General features: G+C 47.4%; 2 protein-coding genes across 2 annotated transcripts; one reads left to right on the top strand and one right to left on the bottom strand.

Annotated features, from left to right (window-relative positions):
- Positions 1-6,608: 6,608 nt before the first annotated feature.
- On the top strand, positions 6,609-8,219 carry LOC125552901. Its single transcript, XM_048716617.1, has 4 exons — positions 6,609-7,136; positions 7,234-7,320; positions 7,424-7,573; positions 7,665-8,219. Exons 1-4 carry the CDS (start codon positions 6,840-6,842, stop codon positions 7,974-7,976), a joined length of 846 nt encoding a protein of 281 aa, XP_048572574.1. The 5' UTR covers positions 6,609-6,839; the 3' UTR covers positions 7,977-8,219.
- Positions 8,220-8,449: 230 nt separating this feature from the next.
- On the bottom strand, positions 8,450-11,324 carry LOC125552902. The gene is made up of 5 exons (XM_048716618.1): positions 10,880-11,324; positions 10,050-10,152; positions 9,827-9,950; positions 8,932-9,027; positions 8,450-8,854 (listed from the first exon to the last, which is right to left on the bottom strand). Exons 1-5 carry the CDS (start codon positions 11,208-11,210, stop codon positions 8,732-8,734), a joined length of 777 nt encoding a protein of 258 aa, XP_048572575.1. The 5' UTR covers positions 11,211-11,324; the 3' UTR covers positions 8,450-8,731.
- Positions 11,325-11,598: the final 274 nt, after the last annotated feature.

Below are 11,598 nucleotides of genomic sequence, written 5' to 3'. Positions count from 1 at the left end.
CAAGCTTGGCCTTCTCGGAGTTTAGCACACGAGAAACAACAAGAGCATGATCAAAATCTTTCTTTAACTTAGAGTGATCAATGTTGTGTGACTCCTCGAGAGCCAAACGAAGACCACGCTCTTCCTCAAGAGCATTGGAAAGATCCAAAATCTCATCGGCATAGCCACGACTATGCCCCTCGATCTTGGAGATAGTATCTTCGTGAGCCTTGATCATGTCATTGGCTTCACCAAGTTGTTCCAAGAGAGAAAAAAATGCTTCTTGGATTTACCCTTGAGTTTACCCATAAAGGACTCAAACTCATTTTCCTCCACACTAGATCCCTCATATTCATCAATGCAATCCGTCAAGGAAGGATTATTAATGATGGTAGTTTTGATGTTGGGGGTTACCTTGTTGGTGGCTTTAGCCATGAGGCACTTGGCGGTGATGTTCTCATTGGGTGAGTCGAAGAGAGACACTCGTGGAGTTGTTGCAATGGCAACGGAGGCCATGGCAACCGACTGGCCATCTTCATCATCATCATCATCCTCATGGTACTCTTCTTGAACCACCAACGCCTTGTGAGGGGTCTTCTTGGTGAAGTTGCTCTTGTTTGGGAAAGACTTGGCTTTGTCCTTTCGAATGAGCTTGCCACCATTGTCTTCCCTCTTCTCATACGGGCACTCCGCAACAAAATGGCTCACATTGCCACAATTGTAGCAAGTCCTCACACGTTGCTTGCTCTTCGTGCCACTTGAGATGTTCTTGTTGAAGTTTGGCCTTGAGTTTTTCTTGCTCCAAAATTGCCTTGAAGCAAGTGCCATGTGTTCATGATAGGCATACTTTGTATCTTCGGGGTTGCTTTCCTCTTCTTCCTCTTCTTCTTCTTCTTCAACACAAACCTTGGCCTTCAATGCAAGGTTGGGCTTCTTTGCCCTTTGAGAGCGAAGCACCGCATTGTCGGCGGTCTTGTCCAAGATGCTCATAGCCACAAACTCACCCAACACCTCACTTGAGGACAAGGTGTGGAAGTCCGGCCTTTGACGAATGACAGAGGGCATAGCCTTGTGGTAAGGCATCATTGCCTTGAGGAATTTGCGCTTGATCCAATTGTCATCCGTGTCCTTGCTCCCATGATCTCGGAGTGAAACCGCGAGTTTGGTTACTCTTCGATAAAGCTCACGAGGTTCTTCATCTTCCTTCATAGCAAACTCATTGGCTTCATCTTGCACCACTTCATAGTTAGAGCCCTGAATGCTTGCGCTTCCCCGGTAGAGAGAAACAACTTGGTGCCATGCATCTTTGGCTATGGCATAGGGGGCGGAGGTGAGGAAGATCTTCGGGTGGAATTGCATCTTGGATGATGAAGAGAGCATTCTCATTGAATTGATTATCCGCGGCTTCTCTTGGAGTGAAATTGCTTCGGTCATGTGGATAGAAACCTTCTTCAATGATTCTCCAAAGATTAGTATTCACATGATTTAAATGACGCTTAAACCGATAGACCCAAGAATCAAAGTCCTCATTTTTCACAATCTTAGGGGGAGGACTGGCATGATTCAAATGAGTAGAGGGAATCGGTCCACCATACACAAGTGGAGGTTCCACATGGGCAAAGGTGTCGGTGCCATTCTTAGCACTAGATGAAGGAGCTTTTTCACTAATAGCATCCCCCTTGTCGGAGTTAGCATACGTCACCTTGTTAATGGGATCACCCACTTTCAAAGGTGCGGTGGATAGTTTAAGCCCTTCTATGAATTTATTAAACATGCTTTCAACCTCGGTCGTCATGGAGGTTTTCAATGTTTCCAACGCCACATTGAATTCCTCACGAGAGACCGCGGTTTCCCCATCACCCGTAGACGAGATAGGATTCACACCGGAGTGCTCCTCCACACCGTCTACGGTGTCAACCATACTCTTCGGACGGTAAAGTCCTTAGTAAAGAGACAAGGCGCTGATACCAATTGAAAGGATCGATATAGTTGACTAGAGGGGGGTGAATAGGCAACTAAGCATTTTTAGCTTTTCTTTACCAAATTAAAATTTTCATCAAGATGTGCAAATAGGTGAGCAACCTATATGATACAACAACAACAAGCACATAAGCAAGCAAGGGAAGTAACACAAATAAGCTTGGACAAGTAAAGGTACGAGATAACCAAGATGGAGCCGGTGAAGACGAGGATGTGTTACCGAAGTTCCTTCCTTTTGAGGGGAAGTACGTCTCCATTTGAGCGGTGCGGAGGCACAATGCTCCCCAAGAAGCCACTAGGGCCACCGTATTCTCCTCACGCCCTCACACAATGCGAGATGTCGTGATTCCACTATTGGTGCCCTTGGAGGCGGCGACTGGACCTTTACAAACAAGGTTGGGGCAATCTCCACAACTTAATCAGAGGCTCCCAACAACACCATGAAGCTTCACCATAATGGACTATGGCTCCGTGGTGACCTCAACCGTCTAGGGTGCTCAAACACCCAAGAGTAACAAGATCCGCTAGGGATTAGTGGGGGAATCAAATTTCTCTTGGTGGAAGTGTAGATCGGGGCCTTCTCAACCAATCCCAAGCAAATCAACAAGTTTGATTGGCTAGGGAGAGAGATCGGGCGAAAATGGAGCTTAGAGCATTAATGGAGCTTTGGGGGAAGAGGTAAGTCAACTTTGGAGAAGAAGACCCCCTTATATAGTGGGGGAAACAATCCAACAGTTACCCCCCTGAACAGCCCCGCAGAGGGCGGTACTACCGTTGAGGGCTGCGGTACTACCGCTGGGACCGCGGTACTACCGCTCCCCCACGCGGTACTGTCGTTCGGACCCCTGCGCGGTACTACCGCATCTACTGCCGCTGCTTAGTGCCGCACAATCCGACATGAGAGGTGACCCCCTCGAATCGACGCGGTAGGAGCCCGGTGCCGCAGCGGTACTATGGCTGAGGACCCATAGGCGGTACTGCCGCCTGTGGCTCTTGAGCGGTACTACCGCTGGGAACCGCGGTACTACTGCTGGGACCCAAAACAAGCACAAAGGAAGGGGAATGAGCTCTCCATTGAAGTGGAAAGGCTCAGAGGGTGTGAAAAGGATGTGTACGTGTTGATTCCACCCTAGCCTTACCAACGCGGACCCCCTCTTGATAGTACGGTGCCTCCTACGAAACTAGTCCACCAAAATAGAAACGAAAGAGCTACACCATCTTGAATAACACTCCGAGGGGAAAGAAATCGTCTCGTGCCAAAGGATGAAACTCTGAAATGCTCAAAGCACACAATTAGTCCACAAACATGTTGTCATCAATCACCAAAACTACATCGAGAGAGATATGCCCTAACACACGCTTCCATGCAAAACTAAACAACATGGAGATCAAAGAGGTTTATTTAAATGGGTGGAGGTACATGTGGTCAAATGAGCGGCCACAAACGACTATGGAGAAAATTGATCATGTCTTCACCACGTCGTCTTGGGAGAACTATATCCGACATGCCATCTTGCGGCGCTCGGCTCTTCGGTCTCGGACCACTGGCCATTACTACTAGACGTGGATGCAGAACTCCGCATGGGCAAGCGCTTCAAATTCGAAGCATTTGGGACAAAAGCAGAGGGCTTCATGCAAACTATGGAGGAGGCGTGGAACTCCATACCAAGTGAGGGCAATCCTTATGTTATCCTTAACCTCAAGCTTCGGGCCACATCAAAAAGCCTCAAGAAATGGAGCGACCGGTGGATAGGCAATGTCAAACTTCAGATTGGCATTGCCATGAAGGTCATTTCTTTCCTTGACAAGGCAATGGACAATAGGGCACTTTCGGAGCAGGAGCACGACCTAAGGCGCCTACTCAAAATGAAACTCCTTGGCCTATGCTCCCTGGAACGAACAATTGCGCGACAACGATCAAGGATTCTCTCCCTACACGAGGGAGATGCCAACACCAGCTTTTTCCACCAACATGCATGTCACAAGCAAAGACGGAACATGATCACCACCATCCGACATGGGGGAACAATTGCAAGCAGACACGATGAGATCACCAATGAGGTGGATAACTACTATATAAGTGTGTTTGCTGGCGCACCTCCGAGAGCCCACACCATCGACCTGAGCCTCCTCTAGATGCCGAACATGAACCTGTCTCACCTCGAAAAACCTTTCACTATGGAGGAGGTGGAGAAAATAGTGAAGAGCATGCCCATGGACAAGGCGTCGAGGCCCGTCGGATTTACGCGGTGGTTCTATACATCGTGCTGGCATGTCATAAAAGGTGATCTAATGAGTGCACTTCAAGCGTTCTACCAAGGTGACATGAGGGGTGCCCTGCCAGCCATTAACAGGGCGATTGTTTACTCCCTAAGTGCGGTGGACATTCAAGATTTCAAGCCGGTGAGCCTAGTACATGGCGCGATCAAGATCTTTGACAAGACACTATCAACAAGACTTGTGGACGACCTGCCTTCTATAGTGGGGAAACACCAAATTGCCTTTGTCAGAGGACGGTCCATCCATGATAACTTCATGCTAGTGCAATGCAATGCACTGCACGAAGACTGCATGCCCTTTGAGGACGGGCTAAGAGAGATGCCAATCGATCATTATCCTAGTTATGTGGCAACTGTGTAAGCACCGCAACTCGATCATCTTCGACGGAGCCACGCCATCCAAGAATCTAGTTATCCTCGCCGTCGCAAGAGAGGGCCGTGTGGAAGCGAGCGGGACTACTAAAGAGAGGCACAGACAGGTTCTTTGCCGAAGTGGAGGGGTGAGCTACAATGAGCAATTAGCAATAGTCATCGACAGTGGGAGTGGTGTTGGTGTTTATGTATATATGTAACATGTAACACTAACGTGGAAGGGTTCTTTACCTGGCTTCCTTCTTTATAATATAGTACGCATACTCGTGCATATTCAAAAAAAAACATCTTGAATATAGAGGCGCTTTTTTGTTAGAATAGTCGGATAGAGGAGCTTGTGGGGCTGAAATGGGCTGCCGTCAGTACGCCCCATTTGCTCCTGTTAGTTTTATTTAGAAATTTGTAGGTAATGTAAGTTCTAATCTTAGTAACAAAAATAACCTTTAAATATTCGTGAGGTATAAATATTATTATATACATACAAACGAAATAAATTACTTTTCTAAACTGTTTGCGTATTATTTTAAAAATATACATATATATGTAATATAATATTTGTGAATTATTAAAATGTTTGTATAATTTAAAAAATGCATATATATTTCTACATTGCAATTCGTAAATATTATTTTAATTCTACAAATGTTTCAATAATTATACACACATTTGTATAATTCGATCTTTGTATGATTAAAAATACTCATATTTAATATTTAAACTGTTCATATGAATATTCAGTCGTGCTAATATTTAAATTATATAATTTTAATATAAGTCACAAGTGAATATTCATAAATATTTAGTAAATGTTTATATTCATTAATTTGAATAATTTAAATATAAGCTGCAAGTGTATTCTTTTTTATATTCATTAAGCATTTTAAGTGCCCACACTTACTAAAAACAATTATATAATACATGTCTGTATATCTAAATGTTTTTATGTAGTACTAGTCATCGTTTGTATGTATACTATTTATAACACACAAATATTTTGAACTTTATTTTTATTACTTACGTTTTACAAATATTTCAAAAGGAACTAGCGCGTGCAAAATGGGCCGCATTATGCGCCCCCAGTTTAAGGCCCACATGCATCATCACTATACTGCATTTTATCATTTGCGAATATCCCTATGCTACATTAATATGTGTTATCCTTGTTGAACATGCTAGAGTAAATGGTGTAGTGGCTGTGAGGGTCTTTTTTGTGAGAAATAAAAAATTCCAAGGGTTTTTTCGAAAGAAAAACAGGCCACATGCTATATGTCGCTGACACCGGGCCCCGTGCCACGTTGGCCCGTCAAGTCAGCGTTGATTTCGTATCCAAACACAATTAGGACCGTATTTGCACAAGCTGAGCCAAGTTCTTGCATCAGTCCAATGCATGCTACAAGTTCTAGCACCAAAATGACCGATTACACCAAGTTCAAGCATCACCGGTGCGATTGACTCAAGATAGAAGCACCGCCCGGCCATATGGCTTGGGGTTCGGTGGGGTGACCATCTTCGAAATGAACGCCGCAAGGGCGTCCCCCACTTTATCACAGTTTCTAGGAGTGTAAAGTACTGAAAAAAACAGTACAGTTCAAGAACGCAAAGGCTTTTATCTCTCTACATAGGACATCATTTTTATAGGAAAAAATAGGACACCATTTGAGCACCCGGAACTACGGACGGACGCATTTCGTATGCTTGCCGAGCCGTGCGTCGGTGCGCGCGTGTCCCTTCCCTTTTGCGTGGTCGTCATGCGGGGGCATACGTGCACGCAGGGGACTCCTCAGCTTTGGTTTACCCCTCCGCTCGGTTTCACGTGTAAACCAAAACAAGCCCCGTTCCCCTCCAAAACAGAGGTCAATTTCACGGAACGACACGAGACGCAGACATAACTTATGAACCTCTGCATGTAGATACAGCAGGGTTACTGCTACTAGACGTGCCCATGTCTGGATCTGAGCTTGACGCAAATATCCCAGTTGAAGCGCAGCAGCCGAGGGTTGAAACCTCGTCGCTGTAACAAACTTGGGGAACTCTTGCCAAGGCCTGGAAGAAACGGGCCGGCGTGTAGGTAGGGCCTACCCGGACGTACGGACCCTGTTGCCCTTACTTGCAAGAATGCTCAACTCTGCTCCATGCCCTCGTGGAGCTCGTTTACTTATTGGCACGGCCGGCGATCGAGCAGGGGGAACTCGCAGCTCCCAGCTCTGAGCAAGATCCTTCGAGGAGAGGATGACTTCGCCGAGCCTCACGACGTGCCGGCATGCTACAGCTCGTCCGGGTGCAGGCAGGGTCACCGGCTGCGGCGGCGTCAGGGCGGCACCGCTCCGATCAAGATCAGGAAATGGTTTTGCTCCGAGCGTCTCCTCACGGTCGCCGTCGCCGTCGAGAGCGATCACCAGTTGCGCTCTGAAGCCGCCGCCATCGTACGGCGGCAAGGCGACGGAGAAGAAGAAGGTCAACCCCGGGGACCTCTTCACCTTCTCCTACAGGTTCAACACCGACATCCCCATGGGTGAGACTCCAGGGGTAAGTCGTCGCTGCCAGTGTCATCAGTGCTAGTAATAAGCTTTGGGTTCTTGGTTGCTAGGTGATCTGATTCCCCTGAGGTTCTTTCTGTGCTCAGGCATCCATCGACGAGTACCTGATGAACAGGCCGAGGATCGTCGGGGCCGTGTTCCCCGACGAGCGCAAGCGCACCAAACTCAACGACGTGAGTGATCTTTAACATTTCCTTCCAAAGTTTTCGTTTCCGAAACTGCGCGGCAACTCTGACGGTAGCTCCGTGGCGATCGACGGATGATGAATTTTGACAGGAGGAGTGGAGCGTGCAGCTGGTGCCGATCCAGTTCATGTTCCTGTCGGCGTGCCCGGTGATCGCCGTCCGCTTCGTGAGCAGGTCCGGCGGGGAGGGGTACCCGCCCCACGTCCCCGTGCACGCCACCAGCCTCCTCCTCATGGAAGTGGTAACCACTTTCTTCGCACCACCACCACCATCTTTAACTTTCTCACCATCATCGTCAGCCTGAGCTCATGGCGGAATCAATGAGTGTGCAGACGGACTACAAGCTGAAGGGGCTGCAGAGGGACGCGATGCCGCCGCACCTGGCGCTGACGGTGCGGGGCTCGCTGTACCCGCAGCCGGAGGGGCGGAGGAGCCTGCGGGGCCACGTGGAGATGAGCGTGGGGTTCAACCTGCCGCCGGTGCTGGCGCTCGTGCCGGAGCCCATCATCCGGGGCGTCGGCGACACCGTGCTCCGGCAGCTGGCGGAGCAGATGAAGCACGACTTCGACACCGGCCTCGCCGCCGACTTCAAGAAGTACCGCACCGAGAAGCTCACCGAGAGGAGGAGGACCCCCCAACACTGAACGACAGACATTTTCCTTCTCTCTTTTTTTTCTGGTGGCGTTGGCTGCTGCCCGGCAACATTCATGGAAGATTCTTTCGAACTTGTCGCACGAAAAAAAAAATAAGTTGCTAATGTATCGTGTTATTCGTCAGTGCGTCGACACGACTGACAAGATAATAACTTAGGATCCAATAGTTGTAAATACTGTAAATTATGGATACAAGAATATTCAGTTATGCAGAGACTGCTAATCTCAGGATAACTTCTGTGCCTACTGTTAGACTTGACCTCATTTCTTCCTGGCTAATACTATGCGTATCATGAGGCTGACAAGCCAACTTCACATCAATTAACTTTTCTGAACCATTAATCTCAGTCATCACATAGTAGGGTTTTTTCTTTGACGTCGCCAGGAAAGTCGCAGCATCAGTAAATTGTACTCACGTCGCAGCATCAGTACGACGATAGGACTGAGAATATACATAGTAGTAGTAACTTAAAATCTCATTTATTCACTGTAAATAGAATGTAAATAATTACAAGAATATTCAGTTTTACAGAGATTGCTAATCTCAAGCTAAATATGTACTCAGTCAGACTTGACTTCCACTCCATCTTGGCTATCATTGAATCTATATACCAGTTATTTTTTACCCTTTTTTTTGTGGCTTGAATCATCTATGTACCATTTAGTATACAAGGCATAGGGCCTGTGCTTCAACAGCTAGAAGAATGCAATTAACATATCTACACCGTGTATGTATCCCAAAGATCCTAGTCTTCCAGTGACCGGTTTCTCGCCCTCAAGTCACGCTCGAGGCTTTGAGGCGTTGGAGGAGTCCTTCCACGCCGGAAAAGGACGGCGAGAGCTTTCATTTGACGGCACATGTTGAAAACCTACAGACAAGGACAGGTATGATCAGTCGTCAACCAAACGATGGTACTTACGAAGGTCGTGCCATTTGTTTCCTTACTGATGAAGCCTCTAACTCTGCAATTCCTTCACATCCTTGACCACCGCCCTGTAGAACGTCACAGTACTTTGCAGCATCATCCTCGTCTTCAAACACCTGAAACAAAAGAGGGTCATGATTCAGAAAATTGCAAACCAAACAGTTATTTGAAAAATTGCAGAAAGCTGGCCGTCACACATGCACAAACATTTTATATGTACCAACAGAAGAGCACAACATTCAGAATACACCTTAAGCGGCTTGCAAATTAGAACCATCCAATACATCTAAACAGTCTCACATGTCCTTTGTTTCTTGCTCAGTGATAACACATCAGGATTTAATAATTCAAAACGCAAACATTTATCGGTATGCTAAGCTCAAAAATGTTCACCGCATTGATAGATTGCTCTTTCTTTTTTGGGGTGTGAAAAGGTTAATTGATGTTGAAATGTTCATATGGTCTATGATAACACTTATAGTCCGTGTATGTTGCCTGACGGAAAGCACAAACTGTCCATAGGATGACTCCTAATTCCGTAAATACATTATCACTGGTATTGAATAGTCTCTTTCTTAGACTGCGCAATTTCTTATTGTCCTTCTGGTTCTTCAAACAGATTACCATGGTATACAATTAGGGAGCTCTACAATCATGAACAATATGCATAACTTACCCTTCTTCAGAATATATATATATATATATATATATATAATGAATAGCCTACAGTTAATCTAACTCCATTTGACCAATCCCTGGTACTGATTTATAGCCCCCATCCATTTACTTATTTAGAAGTCACATTCCCATGAACCCAAAGTATGCACTAGAAGATCAAAGGACATCAAAAGGCAGGACAGTTGGCTGACTTTCAAGAACATGTCTAAACAAAGACTAATTTTACTAACTACTCACCAGTACACCCTCTGTGAGATCTTCGACGACCATGCTAAACTTGGAGCCAGAGTACTTTGATCTAGTCCCAACTCCTGAGCCCCCTCCCTTTGAGAAAAGCATTCCAAGTTCCCTTTCGACTTCACTGCAGAGCATATTACATGATAACACCGTGCTCATAATCAGTTAACCACCCAATTATGACCAACTAACTACCTGTAACAATAGCAAGAAAAACTCTCACCTGCGGTTCCTGCGGGTTTTCATTGTCCATAGTTGATTGTCTCTTCTAGCCAGCACGTAGACTGGCTTGGGCTGTTGTTCCCTCCATGGGTTTGTCTCCAACACTGAACCATCATGACGACATGGCACAGTTAGTAAACATTCAAACCTCCGCATTCGAAGGACAACTACCGTTAGTTTGTCACAAGAATTACTTGGATAATCATAAGAGCAGGGTCACTTGTTATGGCTTTAACCTTATGGTGTTATTTGTGACTTGGGACTTGTGAGCATGAGAACATCATAAGTCCATAACCCTTCTTCAGTCATTCAGCCATTTCACCACTAGGCCTAGTTTGCGGCGCTACAGAAGCAGCACAAGCACAACCACAGCTAGCAGATATATCGATTCAGCATTTGATGCAAAGGCAATACAAAATCACACCATCCAAGGCAAAAGATGAGGAAACAGACGTGACTGCAAGAGTTGATAATCGCGTGTACACATGTGTATACCCAGTCCCACAGACTCCCAATACCACCTCAAAGCACACAAATTCTCGAAACAGGATAGGAGTGAACGTACAAGCCTCAAACAGGGGTTGTTTTTGCTCACCTTAAGATTCATCGTGGCACGCAATTCTACCGTACACACAAAGATCACACTCAGGTCACGGGAGCTTAGGCTAGGCATTTCATCAAACACTAGACGCGGGGACCTAAACCTGCCGATCACCATTCACCAACCATAGAAGATAGATCTAATTGAAGTCGCTAAAGCTATACCCTGAGCAGATCAAGCCAGTAAGAACACGATCCAGGGCAAGGGCTAATGGTCTGGAGGAGTCGTACCGTCGTAGGCGAGAGAGTCGAGCGACTCCATGAGGTGGCGGCGCATGCCGTAGGCGCGGGAGGAGACGCGGCGCAGCAGCTCGCCGGAGGTCCCGGGGATGCCGCCGTCCATCCCCATGGCCCTCTCCACCTCCTCGTCGCCTCCCTCCGGGGACGGCGGCGGAGGGGGAGGGGGAGGGGGCCTGGACGAGGCGGCGGCCACGACCGCGCGGCGGTGCGTGGCGGCGAGGCGCGGCCGCGGCGCCGGGAAGGAGAGGAGGTTGCTGGCCAGGGTGGTGGCCGCCGGCGACGGCGTCGGCGGGGGCGGGAGCGACGGCAGGGATGCTGCCATTTTTACGGTCCTAGCGGAGCAGAGGAAGGCGGGGGGAGTTGGAGTGGAACAGGGGAGGGTAGGAAGTGGAAGCGGAACGTGGACACGGCACGGCAGCTACGGTCTCCTCGTGTTGTGGAGATTTTTTCTACCGCGGTCGCGGTGGGCGGTGGATGTGTCCGGCGCGTTGGTTTGGCCGGGCCGGTGCCGTGCCACGACTCACGAGCGGCAGCGGCCGTGTTTTCCTTTTGCGCGGAGAAATTTCGCCATTCCAGTTCAGATTCAGCGTGGATAAATTTTTTATTTGTTTGAAATGGCGCCATAAAATTGTAACCAACCATTAATTGAGACGAAATTAGACTTTTTTTAACTGTCACCTGGGGGGGACTCCCCACCTGAATATATTTCA

Source organism: Triticum urartu, chromosome 4 (genome assembly GCF_003073215.2).
Source record: "Triticum urartu cultivar G1812 chromosome 4, Tu2.1, whole genome shotgun sequence".
NCBI classification, from domain to species: Eukaryota; Viridiplantae; Streptophyta; class Magnoliopsida; order Poales; family Poaceae; genus Triticum; species Triticum urartu.
The sequence above is the reverse complement of the archived record's forward strand: the minus strand, read 5'-3'. Positions and strand labels throughout refer to the sequence as shown.